At 42.5% G+C, this 21,496-nt stretch overlaps 1 protein-coding gene across 1 annotated transcript in view; it reads right to left on the bottom strand.

The window, feature by feature from the left end:
• The window catches only part of TTN (titin), a 278,603-nt gene that overhangs the window by 33,335 nt on the left and 223,772 nt on the right, over positions 1–21,496 (bottom strand). The window contains 9 exon segments of the mRNA XM_023743428.1: positions 421–17,526; positions 17,638–17,940; positions 18,030–18,617; positions 18,827–19,123; positions 19,213–19,410; positions 19,956–20,060; positions 20,152–20,739; positions 20,903–21,190; positions 21,281–21,477. Of these exon segments, the coding sequence (XP_023599196.1) occupies positions 421–17,526; positions 17,638–17,940; positions 18,030–18,617; positions 18,827–19,123; positions 19,213–19,410; positions 19,956–20,060; positions 20,152–20,739; positions 20,903–21,190; positions 21,281–21,477 (19,670 nt within the window).

Genomic DNA, 21,496 nt, shown 5'->3' with positions numbered 1-21,496 from the left:
GCTTCTGAGCTTTTGCCATTCATTACATGTCATAGCATTCAAATTCAAATTAAGTGTCACATGACCAGATTAAAGCTAAAATTTATCATAGGTTTATCATGGGTATAACATTGAAAAATATGATGAGCAATCTTGTAGGAAACTTCATCATGTAACTTCTCCACACCTATGCTATTTACATAGTCAAATTCAATTGTACTTAAATTTAACATACATTATCCAGTTCTAGCTGTATTACTTTCTACTTAATATTTTTATCAATAAAATTTTTCTCTATTAGAGATTTCATTTTGTGCTATAGTATGAATTGTTTGAGGTGTGAACCAAAAACATTTAACATTAAATAGTAATTAGAATGATTTACACTATTCTAGGAAAATTAATATGAATTTGCAGATTTTCTTTGTTTGTAAAACATACCTGTTATTTTTACTCCTTCCTGTGTTTCAGCTGGTGCACCAACACCAAACTCATTTTCTCCAAAGACTCTGAAGTAGTAGATCGCCCCTTCTTGTAGGTTGGTAACTTTGTAGGAGAGGCGGTTACAATTGTTGGTTACAGAGACCCACGCTTTCTTACTGGCCTCACGTTTTTCTATGTGGTAATTCTTCACTGGTGCTCCACCGTCGTTTTCAGGCACATCCCAGGATAACACAGCAGACTCTTTGGTGACATCATGTACAGAAATATTGGCTGGAGGACCAGGAGAATCTAAAACTTTGACAACTAAGGTCAGTGAAGCAGCATTCAAATGATTCTGAATTGTTAATGTGTATTTTCCAGAATCATTTCGGTTGGCATTTTCAATAGTTAGTGAGGTACGACAGTCTGTGGAATCAATGTAAGCTCGAATGCGGAGGTCAGTGTCTGGTTTACTCCAGGAGACATTGGGTACTGGTCTTCCTCGGAAAGGCACAGTCATGGTGAATGAGGCACCAGCCTTGACAATCAAGGTCTTCTTCATTTCACTGTCAAGATCAAATACAGGTTCTTCTTCTCTTTCTTTTGCTATCTGGGGATCAGAACTATCACTGGGATCACTAGCACCCACCTTATTGACAGATCTTACTCTGAAAATATATTCGGCTCCTGTTGTTAGTCCATTTATTGTATATTCTGTGCCTCTTAAGCTCTGAATGGCAACTGTCCAGTCAGTTTCATCGGATGCTTTGTATTCTACAGTGTATCCAGTTATTGGGGCCCCACCATCAAATAAAGGCTTAACCCAGCTAATAGTTATATTTGTCTTGCCATAGTCTACAACTTTCGGTTTGGATGGAGGAGATGGTAAGAACACTGGATCTTCTGCCCGGATTAAGGGAGAGGTTTCACTTGGAAGGCTTAGGCCAGCAGCATTTTCTGCAAAAACCCTATACTCATATTCACATCCTTCCCGGAGTCCTGTTGATTTCACTCTCAAATCATAAACTGGTTTTTTGTTTACACGCACCCATCGTAGACCACTTTTCTCTCGCCTTTCAATGATATATCCAGAGATCTCACTCCCTCCATCACTCTCAGGTCTCGACCAGCAAAGTGTCATGAACTCTTTGGTCACAGATGTAATTTCCAAAGATGTGGGAGGACTTGGGACTGTAAATGGGTCTAGTGCCTTCACAGCCACACTCTCTAGGGGCTCACCAACACCATATTTATTAACACCTGTTACTCTAAAGATGTATTCATTGCCTTTGAGTAATTTGGTTATTTTACAGGATGTTGTCTTTAACTCTCCTTCACAAATTGTCCATGCAAGGCGGCTTGTTTCACGTTTTTCTACAATGTAATGGTCGATACTTGCACCACCATCTTCTTGGGGAGGTCCCCAGGAAAGAGAGCATTTTTCAGAGGTGAGGCCATTTATCTCAATCGGTCCTGCTGGTGGGCCGGGCTTATCAAGTACCTTGCAATTAACTGCCATAGACCGAGTTCCTGCAACATTCTTCAGTGTTAGTACATACTGCCCAGTGTCTCGTCTGACACAGTCTTTCACTGTTAACAAAGTATTATAGTCCGTTGAGACAATTTCTATTCTTGCTCTTTCTTCAATTTCTACACCATCCTTGGTCCAGGAAACTACTGGCAGAGGTCGTCCTGCAATGTCAGCATTTATCTTAAGGACTTCTCCAGCTTTGACAACAATAACATCTCGGAACTTGACATCCATCATAATTCTTGGAGCCTCAACATCGTCTTTAACTGTAATAGGTCCAGTGGATTCAGAGGGTTCACTAACTGAGTCAGCAGCATTCCTTGCAAAAACCCGGAATTCATAACGCTGATCTTCAGTAAGTTCAGTTACTTCAAAGTATGTTTCTTGTACGTTAGTAAAATTGCACTTCAGCCACCGGCCATCTGGTAGTTCTCTACGTTCAATAATGTATCCTGTGATCTTAGCGCCACCATCATAACGTGGTTTAGACCATTTAAGTGACACTGATTTTCTTGTGATATTTGTGACTTCAGGTTGTCCAGGAGGGTCACAGGGATCTCGTGCAGGAACTGGTTCACAAGCTTTACTGCATTTACCGATTCCAGCAATATTCACAGCATATACACGGTACTCATACATCAGTCCTTCATCAAGGCCAGAGACTTTCATTTGAGTATTGGGGATGAGAATTTTATTTGCTTTTGACCAAAGAATGCTGCTTCTTTCTTTATACTCAAGGTGATACCCAATTACTTGACTTCCTCCATCATTAACTGGTACTTGCCAGCTGACCATCATGGTAGATTTTGTGGCATGCACAACTTTAGGCGTACCAGGAGGCCCTGGGGGACTGAATGGATACTCTGCAACAACAGCTGAAGATTCACTGTAGGAGCTCTTTCCATAGCGGTTTTCTGCACAAACACGGAACTGATACTCACTTCCTGTTGTCAGACGCACTATTTTAATGGATGTTCTTACAACTGTTTGTGAAACTACATGCCATGTTGTGGAAGTAGTTTCTCTCTTTTCAACAATATAATTGCTAATTTGGCAGCCACCATCATATTCTGGAGGACTCCAAGAAATAGTTATATTGTCACAGCTAACCTCATCAATATGTATAGGTCCTGGAGGTCCTGGTTTGTCAAGGACAATTACTGTAATAGGAACTGTTATGGATCCAGCACTGTTTGAAACACATAATTCGTAAGTTCCAACATCTTCCCTTGAAGCTTCCTTAATAGAGAGTGATGTTACAGTCTTTGAAGAAGTAACATTGACTCTGGTTGTCTCCTTAAGAATCTGGCCATCTTTTTCCCAGCTTATAGTAGCTTGAGGTCTTCCTTTGAATGGAATATCGATCTTAAGTTGGTCTTTAGCCTTTACATGGAAAGTATTGAAAGGAAGCTCAACTGAAGGCTCTATTTCAATATCCCTTGCAATTACTGGCACTCCAAGTTGTCTTGGATCACTTCTTCCTTTTTCATTAACTGCAGCTACCCTGAAGACATACTCTTCTCCTGTAGTTAGGCCAGATATAGTTGCTTCTAGAGTCTTAACTTGTGTGCAAGTGCTCCATTTCTCACTCCCTTTAGTCTGCATTTCAACTACATAACCAGTAATTTTGCTGCCACCGTCACTTTCTGGTTTTTCCCACTTAATTGTAGCTGTGTTACGAGTCACATCAACAAGAGTTACTCTTCCAGGTGGGAGGGGTGGTTCAGAAGCTTTGATGGGTTCAGTTGTTTCAGCTGGCAAACCAATCCCATATTCATTGGACGCCAAGACTCGGAAGTAGTAAGAACATCCTTCTTGTAGATTTTCAATTTTAAAAGTGTTCTTAGTGCAATTGTTTGTCACGGTAGCATATGCTTTCCTTGTAGCTTCTCGTTTTTCGACAATGTAGTTTGTAATCTTAGCTCCTCCATCAATAAGTGGTGGTTCCCAAGACAATGTCACTGAGTCTTTCTTCACTTCTCTTACAGTCAAATTCACCGGGGCACTTGGTGAGTCAAGAACTCTGACATTAACAAAAGCTGTTTTGGAGCCACTGTTATTTTCTAGTGTCAGATTATACCGGCCACTGTCAAATCTGGTAACATTATCAATGACCAACATTGTATATGAACTGGTCACCTCGATCTGGGCCCTCTCAGTGAGAATGGCATCAGCCTTTTCCCATTTAACTTCAGGTTCCGGTCGACCTTTGATAGTGACAAATAAGCGTAAAGTAGTACTTGCACGGAGAATGACCACCTTTCTGAGATCAGCATCAAGTTCTATTTCTGGTGGCTCTAGCCGATCTTGAGCAACAACTGAACCAGGTATAGTTGCAGGTTCACCTACACCTTCAGAATTGATGGCACAAATACGGAAATTATATTCAGTATTTTCTTTAAGCTCAGTCACTGTGAACTGCTTTCCTTGTAATCCTGTTGGTGGAGTGCAAGTTGTCCATTCATCAGCAGTGGCTTCTTTGACTTCAATCACATAGCCCTTAACAGGTGCACCACCATCGTAAATTGGCTTATTCCATGCGAGGGAGACAGAGGACCTGGAAGTGTCTGTCACTTTTGGATTACTTGGTGGACCTGGTGGGTACAAAGCATCACATGCACGATAGAAAACAGATGGCTCACTAGGTTCACCCACACCAGCTGCATTTTCAGCTGCAACTCTGAATTCATAGGAATGACCTTCGGTGAGGCCAGTTACCCTCATTCGGAGGTCTGTTAGTGTTTTCTTGTTACACTTGATCCATCTGATGCCTTCCTTATCTCGTTTTTCAAGAATATAACCCTCAATTTCAGCACCTCCGTCATCCACTGGGCGTGTCCATGTTACCACCATAGAATCTTTGGTGATTGCTGAGACTTCAGGTGGTGAAGGAGGACCTGGTGGTTTATAAGGATTACAGGCTATGACAGGCTCAGATTCCAAGGGCTCTCCAATGCCATACTTATTAACAGCCATGACACGGAAAATGTACTCATTACCAGGAAGAAGTTTGGTGACTTTGTAGTTAAGGGCCTGTACCTCAGTTGAAACCTGGGTCCAGGAAAGTCTGCTGGTCTCTCTCTTTTCAATGATGTAATGTGAAATATTAGCACCGCCGTCTTGTAAAGGTGGGTTCCATGCCAGGTAACATTTTTCAGCAGTAACCCCAGAAACTTTGAGAGGCCCTTCAGGAGGCCCTGGCCTGTCAAGTACCTTTACAGTGATTGGTATAGACTTTGTACCGCCTACATTGCTCAGTTTCAGAATGTATTGTCCTCCATCAGTACGAATGCAGTCTTTGACAATGAGAGTTGTTTTCTGAAGAGTAGATTTGATTTCCATCCTAGCAGCTGTTTCTTCAAGCTCTTTTCCATCTTTTAACCAAACAATATCAGGTATAGGTTTGCCGCGGATATCAGCTTCAAGGACAAAAGTCTCTCCTGCGTGAACAATGATGACATCTCTATATTTTGGATCCAATGAGGCATTTGGTGCATCAATTTCATCTCTTGCAGTAATGGCACCCGTGCTTTCAGATGGTTCACTAAAGTTGCCAGCTGCATTTCTTGCAATTACTCTAAATTCATATCTTTGGTCTTCTACAAGTCCACTCACTGTAAATTCAGTTTCTAATACATTGGTAAAGCTGGCTTTCATCCAACGGCCATCAGGTAGGTCTTTCTTCTCGACAACGTAACCTGTTATTTTGCTACCACCATCATAGGCAGGTTTCTTCCATGTTAGTGTGACACTGTTTCTTGTAATAACAATGGCTTCAGGGCGACCAGGTGGGTCACATGGATCACGAGCAACAAAACATTCGGACACTTTGCTAGGCTTACCGATGCCAACAATATTTTCAGCAGAAACTTTGAACTCATACTCAAGGCCTTCATCAAGCCCGGTTGTTTTGAATTTGGTATCTTGAATGGGACTCTTATTTAATTTCATCCATAAAATGCTGTTCTTTTCCTTCTGTTCAAGATGGTAGCCAATAACTTTGCTACCTCCATCATTAACTGGCTCGTGCCACTGAACAAGCATTTGATCTTTTGAGATGGATGTCACAAAAGGAGTTCCAGGTGGTCCAGGTACTTTAAATGGATATTGTACAACAACTGGTTTAGAATCCAGAGAGGTACTTTTTCCATACCTGTTTTCAGCAAAAATTCTAAACTGGTATTCTGTGCCTGTTTTCAGTTTGCTTATTTTAATTGTTGTTCTTGCAACTGTTGCTGATACCATCTGCCAAGTGGTAGTCGTTGTATCGCGCTTTTCTACAATGTAGTTGCTTATTTGGCAGCCACCAGTATAGGCTGGAGGTTCCCAAGATATGACCACAAAGTCTGCACTAACTTCATCAAACCTCACAGGTCCAACTGGAGGTCCAGGCTTTTCCAAGACGATAACGCTGAGATTTTCTGTTGCCTCACCTGCACTGTTTGTTGCTGTTATGGTGTATTTTCCAAAGTCATCTTTGTTACTTTCTTTAATGTGCAAAATAGTTGAAGTAGCTGTTTCCTCAATATTTACTCTTGTTGTCTGTTTAAGAGTCTCACCATCTTTGATCCATGAAATTTTAGGTCTTGGTCGGCCAATAACTGGAATTTCGATTTTAAGATCTTCTCCAGCTTGGACAGTATATGTGTTGAATGGCAACTTAAGACTAGGCTGTATAGTCAAGTCCTTGGCTATAACCGGAACACCAAGCACTCTTGGATCACTTTTTCCTTTCTCATTGTAAGCCTTGACACGGAACTGATACTCTTGTCCAGAACTCAAACCAGTAACAACTGCATTACAGACTTTGGATTCAGCCACAACACTCCATTTTTCAGTTCCCTTGGGCTGCATTTCAACAACATACCCCAGGATTCTGCTACCACCATCATGTTCAGGTTTCTCCCACATAAGTGACGCACTGGTCTGAGACACATCAGTGAGTGTAACCTTTCCTGGTGGGGAAGGAGGTTCAGCAGCTTTCACAGCATCAACAGTTTCTACTGGAACACCAACTCCAAATTCATTTTCAGCCATAACTCTAAAGTAATAAATGGATCCTTCTGTAAGATTCTCAACTTTAAAGCTTGTTTTGCTGCATTTATTGCTCACATTAGCATACGCTTTTCTGGTTGACTCACGTTTGTCAATAACATAGTTCTTGATCTTTGCACCTCCATCAATGATGGGTGGTTCCCACACCAAGATGACAGAGTCTTTTTTCACTTCTTTGACTGTCAAGTTCTGTGGCGGTCCTGGGGTATCCAGAACTTTCACAGTCACAAAAGCAGATTTAGATCCACTGCTGTTTTCCAGCTTGAGAATATATTTGCCAGCATCATTTCTATCACAGTTATCTATTGATAGATGGGTATAGTTTACACCCTTTTCAATTTGAACCTTATCTGTGAATTCACCTTCCTCTCGAGACCAAGTGATCTCAGGTGTTGGACGGCCTTTGAATGGAATGTGAATTCTGGCAGATCCACCAGCTCTTACAACAATCCCTTTCCTTAATTCAGAATCAAGGTCAAGTTCAGGTGCTTCAAGTTTATCTTCTGGTTTCACAGTACCAGGAACGGATGTAGCCTCACCTAAGCCAACTTTATTGAGGGCACAGACTCGTATTTTATACTCTTGGTGTTCAATGAGTTTTGAAATTTCAAATCGAGTGGCTTTCAGGCCAGTTGGTGGAGTAACTATTTGCCATTCTTCTTCGTCTGCTTTACAGATTTCTACTACATATCCCAGGATCTCACTGCCACCATCATAGATGGGTTTACCCCAGGCAACTGTAATTGAATTTTTAGTGGTGTCTACAGTGTGTGCATTGGTGGGTGGGCCAGGTTTAAACACAGGATCACAAGCCTTATAATAAACTGTCGCTGGACTTGGTTCTCCAACTCCAGCAGCATTTTCTGCAGAGACTCGGAATTCATACTCATGATCTTCTGTTAATCCTGTTACTCTTAGACGCAAATCTGTAATGCGGCGTTTATTACATTTTATCCACCTAATGCCACTTCTGTCTCTTTTCTCTACGATGTAACCAATAATCTCACTTCCACCATCACTATCTGGACGGTTCCAACAGACAGTCATGGAGTCCTTGGCAATGTTCGTGACTTCCAGGCTTTTTGGTGGTCCAGGGAGCACGAATGGATTTTTCATCAGTACTGGTGCAGACTCCAAAGGCTCTCCAACACCATATTTGTTGACAGCCATTATACGGAAAATATATTCATTTCCTTCTAAGAGTTTGGTTACTTTCAGAGAGTTGGTCACAACTTGGGAAGCAACAACAGTCCAGGCAAGCCGACTCGTTTCTCTCTTTTCAACAACATAGTGAGAAATGTCACTGCCACCATCTTGTAGTGGTGGAGACCACGTTAAAGTGCATTTTTCAGCAGTGACTCCAGTGACCTGAACTGGTCCTTCTGGAGGTCCCGGTCTATCCAACACTTTCACATTTACCGGGAATGACTTAGAACCTGCAACATTGGAAGCTCTTAAAATATACTGTCCACCATCAATTCTAATGGCATCTTTTATAATAAGTAAAGCCTTGAAATCTGTGTTTTTTATTTCACATCTAGCAGATTCTTCAACTTCTTTATCTCCTCTTAACCACTCAATGGTAGGCAGGGGCTTTCCACGGACATCAGCCTCAAGCCTGAATGTTTCTCCAGCATTTACCACAATTGTGTCTCTGAATTTTGGATCCATTGAAATTCGTGGGAGTTCCACCTCATCCTTGGCAGTTATTGGTCCAGTACTGTCAGAGGGTTTACTTACTGTACCAGCTGCATTCTTTGCAATGACTCTGAATTCATATCTTTGGTCTTCAGTAAGGCCTGACACAGTAAATTGAGTTTCAATGACATTTGTGAAACTAGCTTTCATCCAACGACCCTCAGGCAAATCACGTTTTTCTACAATGTAACCTGTAATCATACTTCCACCATCATATACGGGTTTGGTCCATTGTAAAGTGATCTCATTTCTTTTAACAATGATTGCTTCTGGGGTTCCTGGTGGGTCACAGGGATCTCTGGCTACATAGCATTCAGAATTCTTGCTTGCTTTGCCTACACCAACAATATTTTCAGCATAAACTCTGAATTCATATTCAATGCCTTCTTCAAGATTGACTGCTTTAAACTGGGTGTCATGAATAATAGTTTTGTTGACTTTTGTCCACAAAATACTATTTCTTTCCTTTCTTTCAAGGTGGTAACCTATAACTGGGCTTCCACCATTATTGATTGGTTCATGCCACTGTACAACCATGGACTCTTTGGAAATGGCTGTGACAAATGGTGTGCCTGGAGGGCCAGGTTCTTTGTAGGGATATTGGGCTACAATTGGACTAGAATCCAAGGCAAAGCTTTGTCCATATCTGTTTTCAGCAAATATTCTGAATTGGTATTCCGTACCAGTTTTCAGTTTGGTTACTTTGAGTGTAGTTCTGGCAACAGTAGCAGAAACAACATCCCATACGGTGGTGGTTGTATCTCTCTTCTGAACAATGTAGTTGGTGATCTGGCAACCCCCGGTATATAATGGAGGGTTCCAAGATAATGTAATACTTTCGGCACTGACTTCATCAAATTTAACAGGTCCTCTTGGAGGATCAGGTTTATCTAGAGTTATAATTTCAATGGATGCTGTTTTCTGACCAATAATATTAGCAACTGTGATTCCATAATGTCCACCGTCATCTTTATGAGTTTCTTTAATACTGAGTACAGTGAGGTCAAGTGAGTCTGTAACATTGATTCTTGTAGTCTGCTTCAGTGGAGCACCATCTTTAGTCCATGTAATGGTTGGCTTAGGACGTCCAGAAATTGGCACTTCTATTTTCAAATCATGTCCAACTTGTACACTATAATTATTGAATGCAGGTCTTACATCTGGCTCAATGACCAGATCTTTGGCAATTATTGGAACTGCAAGGGACCTAGGATCACTTCTCCCCTTTTCATTTACAGCAATAACTCTAAAAAGATATTCTTCTCCCTGAGTTAGGTTGGAAATTACTGCTTCAAGGGACTTGACTCGTGCACACTCTGACCATTTCTCACTGTGTTTAGCTTGCATTTCCACAATATACTGAATTATTTTACTGCCACCATCATGTTCAGGCTTTGTCCAACTCAAGGAGACACTGTTTCTGGTGACATCATCCACAGTTATTTTTCCTGGAGGTTGTGGGACTTCTGCAACCTTAATTGGATCAGCAGTGCGGGCAGGAAGGCCAATACCATACTCATTTTCAGCTGTGACTCTAAAGTAATAACTGCAACCTTCTTGGAGTTGATCAATTTTCCAAGAATTCTTATGGCAATTTGTTACAACTGCAGCATATGATTTTCTTGTGGCTTCGCGTTTCTCAACAATGTAATTTTTTATTTTGGAGCCACCATCCAGCAAAGGAGGTTCCCATGTAATTGATACTGAGTCCTTGGTGATTTCTGTGACTTTCAGGTTAACAGGTGGACTTGGTGTGTCTAGGACTCTCACAGTAACAAAGGCAGACTTTGTTCCACTGCTGTTTTCTAAGGTGAGTGTATATTTTCCACTATCATATCGGTTGACATTGTCAAGAACAAGAGAGGTGAAACTGCTAGTGACATCAATTATAGCAGCATCTCGGATTTCACCATCCATTTTCCCCCATTTCACTTCTGGTGTAGGACGACCTTTAATAGGAACAAATAGCCTTAAGGAGCCACCTGCCCTTATATTTATAATTTTCCTTAGTTCTAGGTCAAGATCAATGTCTGGTGCTTCCAATTTTTCTTCAACTAGAATAGGTCCAGGGACATCAGCATGTTCTCCAACTCCAGCTTTATTAACAGCACAGATGCGGAAGTTGTACTCATGCTTTTCCAACAGCTTCTCTACTTCTAAGTTTGTTTTATTGATTCCAGTAGGTGGAGTGCACATTGTCCATTCACCGTCACTCACATCACATTGTTCAACAATGTATCCTTGAATTTCACAGCCACCATCGTATATTGGTTTGCTCCAAGAAAGGAAGACAGAAGACCTGGTAATATCTGTGACTTTTGGATTGTTTGGGGGCCCTGGTTTATAAATAGGATCACAAGCCTTTTGGTAAGCGGAAGGTGGGCTTGGTTCACTAAGTCCAGCAGCATTCTCAGCTGACACTCTGAACTCATAACTGTGATTTTCTAGGAGTCCAGTTACCCTCAAGCGCAATTCCCCAATCAAACGTTTGTGGCATCTCGTCCATCGGATGCCCTCTTTATCTCGTTTTTCAAGAACATATCCAAGAATTTCACTGCCACCATCAGATGCTGGCCTTTCCCATACAACAATCATTGAGTCCTTGGTCACTGCCGTGATTTCTGGAGCCTTTGGTGCATCTGGTACTACAAATGGATTCTTAGCAATTACTGGCTCAGATTCAAGAGGTTCGCCGACACCGTATTTGTTCACAGCCATTATACGGAACATATATTCATTGCCTTCAAGAAGCTTAGTCACCTTGCAGCTGAGAGTTTGCACGTTGGCATCAACCACAGTCCAAACTAAGCGGCTGGTTTCTCTCCTTTCCACAATATAATTTATGATGTCACTCCCACCATCCTGTAGTGGGGGTTTCCAAGCCAGTGTGCATTTTTCTGCTGTAACTCCTGTTATAGCAACAGGTCCTTCAGGTGGCCCTGGTTTATCAAGAACTTTGACATTTACAGTAACTGATCTCTCGCCTGCAACATTTTTGGCCTTCAGTATGTAATTTCCACTGTCAACACGTACGGCATCCTTTACACTGAGACTGGTGGCAAAGTCAGTGCTCTTTATTTCTAGTCGAGCTGTATTTGCTAGCTCCTGATCACCTTTAAGCCATTGAGTAGTTGGTATTGGTTTGCCATGAACATCTGCATCAATCTTGAAGAATTCACCAGCATGGACCACAATTGTTTCTTTGTATTTGGGATCCATACTTATTCGTGGTGGATCTACCTCATCTCTTGCTGTTATTGCTCCTGTGCTTTCTGATGGCTCGCTCAACACTCCCGCAGCATTTCGAGCTATAACCCGGAACTCATACCTATGATCTTCAACCAGGCCAGTTACTTCAAATTGAGTGTCAATGACATTTGTAAAACTAGCTTTCATCCAACGGCCCTCAGGTAGTTCTTTCTTCTCAACAATATAACCAGTGATCTTGCTTCCACCATCATAGGTGGGTTTCTTCCACTGAAGAGTCACAGAATTCCGTGTGACAATGATTGCCTCTGGCCGCCCCGGTGGATCACATGGGTCACGAGCTACATAGCATTCTGACACTTTGCTGGGCTTGCCAATGCCCACGATGTTCTCTGCAGCGACTCTAAATTCATATTCAATGCCTTCCTCGAGGCCAGTTGTTTTAAACTTGGTTTGAGGAATAGGCGTTTTATTCAACTTAACCCAGAGGATGCTATTTCTTTCCTTGCGTTCTAGATGATAGCCAATGACTTTGCTGCCTCCATCATTGACTGGCTCGTTCCATCGTACTTCCATGCTGTCCTTGGAGGAGAGTGTTACAAATGGTGTGCCAGGAGGACCAGGAACTTTGAATGGATACTGGGCTACAATAGGCTCTGAATTGAGGTAGGTGCTCTTTCCATATCTGTTTTCAGCTGCAATCCTAAACTGATATTCACATCCAGTCTTTAATCTGCAAGCTTTTATTGTTGTCCTTGCAACAGTAGCTGACACAATTTGCCAGGTGGTGGTGGAAGTGTCCCGTTTTTCTACAATGTAATTATTGATAGAACTTCCACCATCATATTTAGGTGGGCCCCAGGAAAGGGTAATACTATCAGCCGTCACTTCATCTATTTTAACTGGTCCAGTTGGAGGCCCTGGTTTGTCAAGAACAACAACATTAAGAATTTCAGTAGCTTCACCAGCTGAGTTGGTCAGTTTAACCGTGTAATGTCCAACATCTTCGCGGCAGGCTTCCTTTATTGTCAATAATGAATTATTTTCTGTGCTCTCTGCATTTACTCTAGTTGTCTGCTTCAGTGGCACCTCATCTTTAAGCCAGGTTACAGCTGGTGGAGGGCGTCCAATGAATGGAACATCAACTTTTAGGTCTTCACCTGCCAGTACAGTGAAAGTATTGAAGAGGAGTTTGAAGGCTGGTGGAATGACAAGATCTTTGGCAATTACTGGCACACTCAGTTGTCTAGGATCACTGATGCCCTTTTCATTCTGAGCTGAAACACGGAAAGAGTATTCTTCACCCTGAATTAATCCAGTTATAGTGGCTTCAGTGACTTTGACTGTGGCACACGTGACCCATTTGTCACTGCCTTTGCTCTGCATCTCTACAATATAGCCTAGAATTCGGCTGCCTCCATCATGCTCTGGTTTCTCCCAAGAAAGCGACACGCTGTTCCTTGTGACATCCACCAAAGTTATTTTTCCTGGAGGAAGAGGTCGTTCTGATGCTTTCACAGATTCTGCAGTTTCAGCAGGCAGCCCGATGCCATATTCATTTTCAGCAAGAACCCTGAAATAGTAACTACAGCCTTCTTGAAGCTGGTCTACCTTCCAGGAAGTCTTGTGGCAATTTGTTGCGACAGTTGAATATGCTTTTCTTGTTGACTCCCGCTTTTCAACAATGTAGTTCTTTATTTTTGAACCTCCATCAAGGAGAGGAGGCTCCCATGTCAATGTGACAGATGTCTTAGTGACCTCCTTTACCTTCAGATCCTGTGGAGGGCCTGGTGTATCCAGTACTCTGACATTGACAAATGCAGATTTGCTGCCTGAGCTGTTTTCTACAGTTAGTATGTATTTGCCGCTGTCGAATCTGTTAACATTTCCAACAATAAGCAGGGTGTAAGAGCTTGTGGAATCAATGCTAGCTTTATCCAAAGATTCTCCATGTTCCCGGCTCCACTTCACCTCAGGCGCAGGCCTGCCTTTGATTGGAACAAAAAGTCTCAGGGTACAACAAGCTCTTATAGTAACAACTTTGCGCAGGTCAGCATCCAGTTCAATCTCTGGAGGCAGCAACCTGTCTTCAGCCTTTGGAGTTCCGGGAACAAGTGCAGGTTCTCCAATTCCTTCAGAATTCATGGCATAGATCCGGATTTTATACTCCTGATTCTCTATGAGATTGGTGATGGTGTAAGAAGTTGCCTTGAGACCAGCTGGCGGAGTGACAATCTGCCATTCATCTTCCTCTGGAAGGGCAATCTCAACCATATACCCGGTGATTTCGGAGCCGCCATCATAGATGGGTTTATTCCAAGCAATTGAGATGGATGATCTGCTTGAATCTAGGACACGTGGGTTACCTGGTGGGCCAGGTTTAAACACAGCATCACAAGCCTTATAAAATGGACTGGTAGAGCTTGGTGCACTAATTCCAGCAGCATTCTCAGCCATAATCCTGAACTCATATTCATGTCCTTCGGTCAGTCCAGACACTTTAAATCTCAAATCAGTAACAGTTTTTTTGTTGCATTTCACCCAGCGTTGCCCAGCTTTATCACGCCGTTCCACAATATAGTTTATGATCTCACTTCCACCATCAGAGTCAGGATGTCCCCAGCAGACAACCATTGAATCTTTAGTAATAGTTGTGACTTCAGGGTTTTTGGGTGGATCAGGGGGTCCATAAGGATCCACTGCAAGCACAGGCTCTGATTCCAGTGGCTCTCCGACTCCATATTTATTTACTGCCATAACGCGGAAGATGTATTCATTGCCTTTCAAAAGTTTAGTAACCTTTAGTTTTGTTACTTGGACTTCTGTGCCTACATTTGTCCATGCCAATCTGCTGGTTTCACGTTTCTGAACCACATAATGATCAATTTTGGCACCTCCATCATCCCGTGGAGGCAACCAGGACAATACACATTTTTCTGATGTCACATCAGATACAACTAAGGGTCCTTCCGGTGGGCCTGGTCTATCAAGAACTTTGACATTGAAAATATGTTTGGCAAAACCCCCAGGGTTAGTTGCTGTAAGGGTATAGGCACCACCATCCCTTCTTAATGAATCCTTGTTTACCAGATTAGTAGAGAAATCTGCAATTTTTATTTCTAATTTCCCTGTGCCTTCCAGCTCCTTTCCATCTTTGGTCCATTCCATTGTTGGAGGAGGGCGACCTGAAACATCAGCTTCCAGCTTGAATGCTTCACCTGCCTTTAGTATAATTGTGTCCTTAAATTTAATATCCACCATGATCCTTGGTGCTTCAATGTCATCCCTGCACGTGATAGCATCTGATGGCTCAGATGGTGGACTAATAGCACCAGCAGCATTTTTGGCAATCACGCGGAATTCATATGCAGCATCTTCTGTTAGGCCACTGACTGTAAATTCATTCTCCAAAATGTTGCTGAAGTTGGCCTTCAGCCACCGCCCATTAGGGAGGTCTCTCTTTTCAACTATATAACTAGTAATTTTAAAGCCTCCAGTGTATTCAGGCTTAGCCCATTTAAGTGTCACGGTGTGTCTAGTAATATTCAGAGGAACTGGTTTCCCAGGTGGGTCGATGGGATCCAAAGCAAGCATGGGCTCAGATGGCTTGCTCGGCTTGCTTTTGCCTGCCATGTTTTCTGCAATCACTCGGAACTCATAAGCAATCCCATCTGTAAGTCCAGTTGATTTGAAAATGTTGCCTGGTACTAATGCTTTGCTCACATTCTGCCAGAGTATACCATTTCGTTCTTTTCTTTCAACGTGATATCCTAAAATGGGGCTTCCACCATCAGAGAGAGGTTCATGCCAGCTAATTGTCATTGAGTCCTTGGTAACTGCAGTTACCTGAGGGGTACCAGGAGGCCCAGGAACCTTAAATGGATAATTGGCAACTACTGATGCTGATGTGATGCCTGGTCCAACTCCGTATCTGTTCTGAGCTCTTACCCGGAATTGATATTCCACTCCGGTAGTAAGGCGGGTGGCTTTATAGGTAGTGCGAATAACAGTGCTTGCTAGTTCAGTCCATGTAGTACTGTCAGTCTGTCGCATTTCTATTACATAGTTGCTTATTGGTACCCCTCCATCGTTCTCAGGTGGGTCCCAAGAGAAGGTTACAAAATCAGATGAAACTTCATCGAATTTGATTGGTCCAGTAGGTGGTCCTGGAATATCATGGACTTGAATGGTGATGACATCACCAACCTCTCCTACAGTGTTCTTTGCAGTTAATGGATAGGGCCCACTATCACTTCTTACACACTCGTTGATATTTAAGATGGTTGAAGTTGCTGTATTTTCAAAATTAACTCTCTGTGTCTGTTTAAGAATCTGGTCTCCTTTTTTCCATGTCACGGTGGGCTTTGGTCGACCAAGCACTGGAATTTCTACTTTGATGTTGTCACCAGCTCTGGCAATGACTAATTTCTGATAAATGCCACGGAGATCCAATTCTGGGAGCATTGTCTGCTCCTTGACAATGACAGGTCTGCTTTCTCTAGGGGCACTTCGCCCTGCACTGTTCACTGCCATCACTTGGAAGGTGTATTCTTCCCCTTCAGTGAGATTCCTCACCACACATTCTAACCCTTTCACGGTTGTAATGTGGGTCCACTGGTCAGAGCCTTTCCTTTGGGCTTCAATCACATAGCCAGTGATCTTACTGCCACCATCGTGTTTTGGTTTGGGCCATGCCAGGCTGACCGTGCTCTTGGTTATGTCCATGATGTTCAGACTTTCTGGAGGTAAAGGTGCTTCGGAGGCTTTCACAGGTTCTGTTGTTTCTGTTGGGACACCAATTCCGTATTCATTCTCTGCCATCACTCTGAAGAAGTATTCACATCCTTCGGTCAGGCCGGTAACTTTATATGTGCATTTATGGCACTTAGTGGTGACTGTGGTGTAAGATTTTCGTGTTGCTTCTCGTTTCTCCACAATATAGTTTGTTATACGTGAGCCCCCATCCACCAGAGGGAGGTCCCAGTGCAGGGTGACACTGTCCTTTGTGATGTCAGTAGGTCTCAGGTTAAGGACGGGTCCTGGTGTATCCAAGACTCTGACGTTGACAAAGCCACTTTTCTTCCCAGCAGGGTTTTCGATAGTCATCACAAATTTACCGGTGTCATATCTGTTGCATTCTGGGATAATCAGAAGAGTGAATGATTCTGTGTTTTCAATGTTTGCTCGGGTTTTAAGGTTGATATCATCTTTGGTCCATGTCACTTCAGGAGCAGGACGACCTTTGATGGGCACAAATATTCTAATACTGAGTCCTGCTCTAACAACAAGGGTTCTTCGAAGCTCAGCATCTAGTTCGAAATCAGGAACCATTTCCCTTTCTACAATTTCAACATCTGGAACCACTGCTGGCTCCCCAACACCTGCATCATTGATGGCACTGATTCTAAAGTTGTATTTTTCTTTAGTCTGAAGATCAGGGACAACAAACTGAGTGATTCTGAGGGCAGTTCCTGTGGTATCTTTTATCCAGGCCTCCTCTCCTACTTTTTGATGCTCTACGATATAGCCAGTGATTTCAAGTCCACCATCATAATGAGGCTTGCCCCACGCTAAAGAAGCAGATTTCTTCGTAGTATCAGTGACACGTGCATTTGTAGGTGGTCCTGGAGGATCTGAAAGGAAACCAAGACACCAAAATATATATTAGGAGTTTGACTTTTAGCTAAATTATATAAAATATTTGCACCCTCAAATGAGCTGTGTTGAAAAAGGTAAATACTAACATGCTGCATCTTTCATTAAAACAAGATTTGAAGCCTCACTAGGAGGACCAATTCCTGCTCTGTTTTCTGCACTGACGCGGAATTCGTAGGTGTTTCCTTCCTGAAGTCCTGTGACTTTGCATCTGAGGTCGGAGACTGGTGTCTTCGTTGCTCTCACCCATCGCAAGCTTTTCTTTTCTCGCCTTTCCACATGATATCCTGTGATCTCACTACCACCATCATCAGCTGGTCTTTTCCAACTGACAGTGGCAGTGTTTTTAGTGACATTTGATACCTCTGGTTTTTCAGGAGGGCCAGGGGGACCTGAAAAGGAAGCAAATTTATGAGAAGTCCTGTTTCCTAAACTCTGCCGTAAGTATTTACCGATCACTTCCCTCACATGCTGTACCTACCAAATCTGTCTACCATTCTGACAGGTTCAGACTCCACCGGTTCTCCTTTGCCATACTGGTTTACAGCCGAGACCCGGAAGAGGTACTCATTTCCTTGGATAAGTTTGGTTGCCACATGCCTGCAAGACTGAATATCTTCAGCAACCACTGTCCACAAGAGTCGGCTGGTTTCCCTCTTTTCAAGAATATAGGACTTAATTGGTGAGCCGCCATCTTCCAAGGGAGGTGTCCATGTCAGTGTTGCTTTTTCAGCAGAAACATTACTGATTTCAATGGGACCTGGGGGACCAGGTACATCGAGAACTGTTACCTTCACGTGTTCCTCCTTCGTGCCAAAAGGATTGGTAGCAGTGATGGTGTATTCACCCGCATCTTTTCTAGTGGCATACTTGACAGCAAGCATGGAAGATGTTGGGGTGGAAGTGATCTGAACGACATCTGATAGTCTAATGTCTTTTCCTGCCTTGGACCAGCTTGACTTTGGAAGGGGCTTGCCAAGAATGCTAATGGCGCTCAAAACAATGGTCTCTCCTGCTTTCACTGTTAGCCCATCTTTTATTGTAGGATCAAGGACAATGGTTGGTGCCTCTGCAAAGAAAAAAATAACATTTTTAAAAAAATTTTGTTTTATTGCTTAACATATTACAAAGAGTAGTACATATGTCTCCTTTTTATTTTCCCCCTTGACCTTCCCCTGGCCTCCCCTACCCCCCAGTGAAAAAAATTACATTTTAATCAGAAAAGAAAGGAGGCTTAAGTTGATGTTTTTACTTGCACAAAAAGTAAAATAGACCTACCATATTCGTCCTTGCAAATAATGGTTCCTGTACTTTCTGATGGAGCACTGATAGCACCTGCTGTATTCTTTGCTCTAATTCTGAATTCATATTTTCCACCTTCCACAAGGTCAGTTACAGTAAAGACACAATCGGGGACATTAACATGGTTCGCTTTCATCCAAGATTTGGAAGGTAGGTCCCGCTTCTCCACTATGTATCCAGTCAACTTATGACCACCATCGTATTTGGGCTCAGTCCAAATGAGAGTCACTGAGTTCCTTGTTACACTGATAACCTCGGGCTTGCCAGGAGGATCTAAAACATGGGGGGAAAACAGTCAAATACCAACGTGGTTTTTTTCATGCAGAAAATGCACCTGGGTTTTCCTTCATATAATGACTTACCAATGGGATCAAGTGCCACGACCGGCTCTGACGGCAGGCTTGGCTTGCCTACTCCTGCTAAATTGATTGCCATCACTCGGAATTCATATTCCAGACCTTCAGTTAATCCTGTCACTCTGAACTCTTTCATCCTAATAGGAGTCTTGTTCGCTCTCTTCCACAAAAGGCTGTTTCTTTCCTTGAACTCGATATGATACCCTACAAGAGACCCAGTGATGTGTCAATTCAGATAGAACTTACAAATGTAGCCTGATTTTGAAATACTATATGTGTTTTTGCTCAAATAACTTATAGATGGATATGTGAGATAATCATTCTTGCTAACATCTATACTTTTTTTTTTACTATTTTTTAAAATTTAAATTCCTTATTGTTTAAAGTATTCCATATGTCTCCTAACATCTACACTTTTATTATGTAGGCATAATGCCATTTTTTTTCTCTTGGAATATGCATATTTATTTATTGTACCTTTTGTTGAAAAATTTTAACTTACAAAAAATGATATTATCACTAAGAAAGCCTTTCTTTATAAACTATTATATTAGGAGGGTTTCAATGAGGTTAAACATTAGCTTAATGAATTCGTTTAATCAATGCTTAACATACTGAATGCTGATGTACTGAAAGGAAAGTGCGCACAGGCAGACAGTGCTATATACATACATTCAACTTGTTTTCAGGGAGGAAGGTTTGGAGGAAACATTAATGTGAAAGCTGGAGGATAAGAGCAAAATAAACACCTGTAATTGGAGAGCCACCGGTTTTCCTGGGGTCCGTCCAGGTTAGAGCCACCGAGTCATGTCTGACATCCACAATATTGGGAGGTGGGGGAGCATCGGGCACATCTAGGAAAATATATGGCAATGGAAGATTTATAATAAGAAACTTCCTCAAAACCACGTTTTGCTTTATATTTCCTGACACTGAGACACTCACCAAAAGGATGTTTAGCGACAACTGGCTCCGACTTCAGGCCCTCTCCTACACCATATTTGTTTTCGGCACTGACCCTGAAGGTGTACTCCATACCCTCATGAAGCCTGGTTACTCTAAAGGTGGTTTTCTGGACAGCCGAGGCGCAGGTCACCCACTTGTTGTTTACAGAGTCTCTCTTCTCCAGGATATAGTTGGTGATTTCAGAACCTCCGTCGTCTTTGGGAGGACCCCACTTTAAGGTTATGGCTTCTGCTGTGACCTCATCAAATTTGATTGGCCCAGTGGGGATGCCAGGTTTGCCAACAACTTTTATAGAGAGAGTTCCTTCCTTCGTGCCAGCGACATTTTTCAGTGTGATCGTGTATTTCCCAGCATCGGATTTTTGGCAGTCACGTACTACAAGGGTGGTGTTAACTGCAGATGACTCCACGCTGACTCTTGTGTCAGTTGCTAGAGGATCTTCCCCTTTCTTCCAGGACACCGATGGGGTTGGCTTGCCTTTTATGGGGATCTTAAGACGGAAGTTGCTGTTTTCTTTGGCCAAGTAGCACAAATCAGGTAGATCCTTCAAGTCAAGGTCAGGAGCCACTGGGAAACAGCAGAGATAAATTTTTATTTTTAAGACCAGCAATTAACTTTTTATATTGCTATGATTTGTAAAGAACTTATATAGAAGTCAGTTGGGTAAGGCTCAAGAGTGTATTTTTGCTGACAATTAAGAGAAAATGAAGGTGCAGGGCAAAAGGCTTACCAACATCATCCTTTGCCACGACAACGATTTCGCTCGGGGTTCCTTCTCCATTTTCATTCTCAGCACTCACCCTGAAGGTATATTCCTTCCCTTCAATCAAATCTTTTGCAAAGTACTGTAAGTTTAATGCTTGCATAACTCGTTGCCACTTATTTTCGTCAGTTAGGAAATCGACTACATATCCGGTAATTCTACTTCCACCATCGCTGCGAGGCTTTTTCCAGCCGATGGTACAAGATGACTTATTTACAGATCTCACTTTCAGATCCACAACTGGTCCCGGGGTTTCTAAAGCAAAGGAGAAACGGTAAGCCTAAGCCCCGGATAACCAAGGTAAGATGCCACTCAGAATGACAGGGCAGCATCTCATGTGCTCACCGGAAGCTTTGACGGCATCGCGTGTTTCACCAGGATCACCAATGCCGTACTCATTTTCAGCAAACACCCTGAAGAAGTAGGACTTTCCCTCCTCCAAGTTAGATACCCTGAAGCTTGTTTTGGGGCACTCAGTTGCCACTGTAGACCAGGACTTCCTCTCTGCGTCACGCTTTTCTACCACGTAGTTTATGATGGGGCTTCCACCATCAATAATGG

This window comes from Myotis lucifugus, unplaced genomic scaffold, assembly GCF_000147115.1.
Source record: "Myotis lucifugus unplaced genomic scaffold, Myoluc2.0 scaffold_5, whole genome shotgun sequence".
In the NCBI taxonomy this organism is placed as follows: Eukaryota; Metazoa; Chordata; class Mammalia; order Chiroptera; family Vespertilionidae; genus Myotis; species Myotis lucifugus.
The sequence above is the reverse complement of the archived record's forward strand: the minus strand, read 5'-3'. Positions and strand labels throughout refer to the sequence as shown.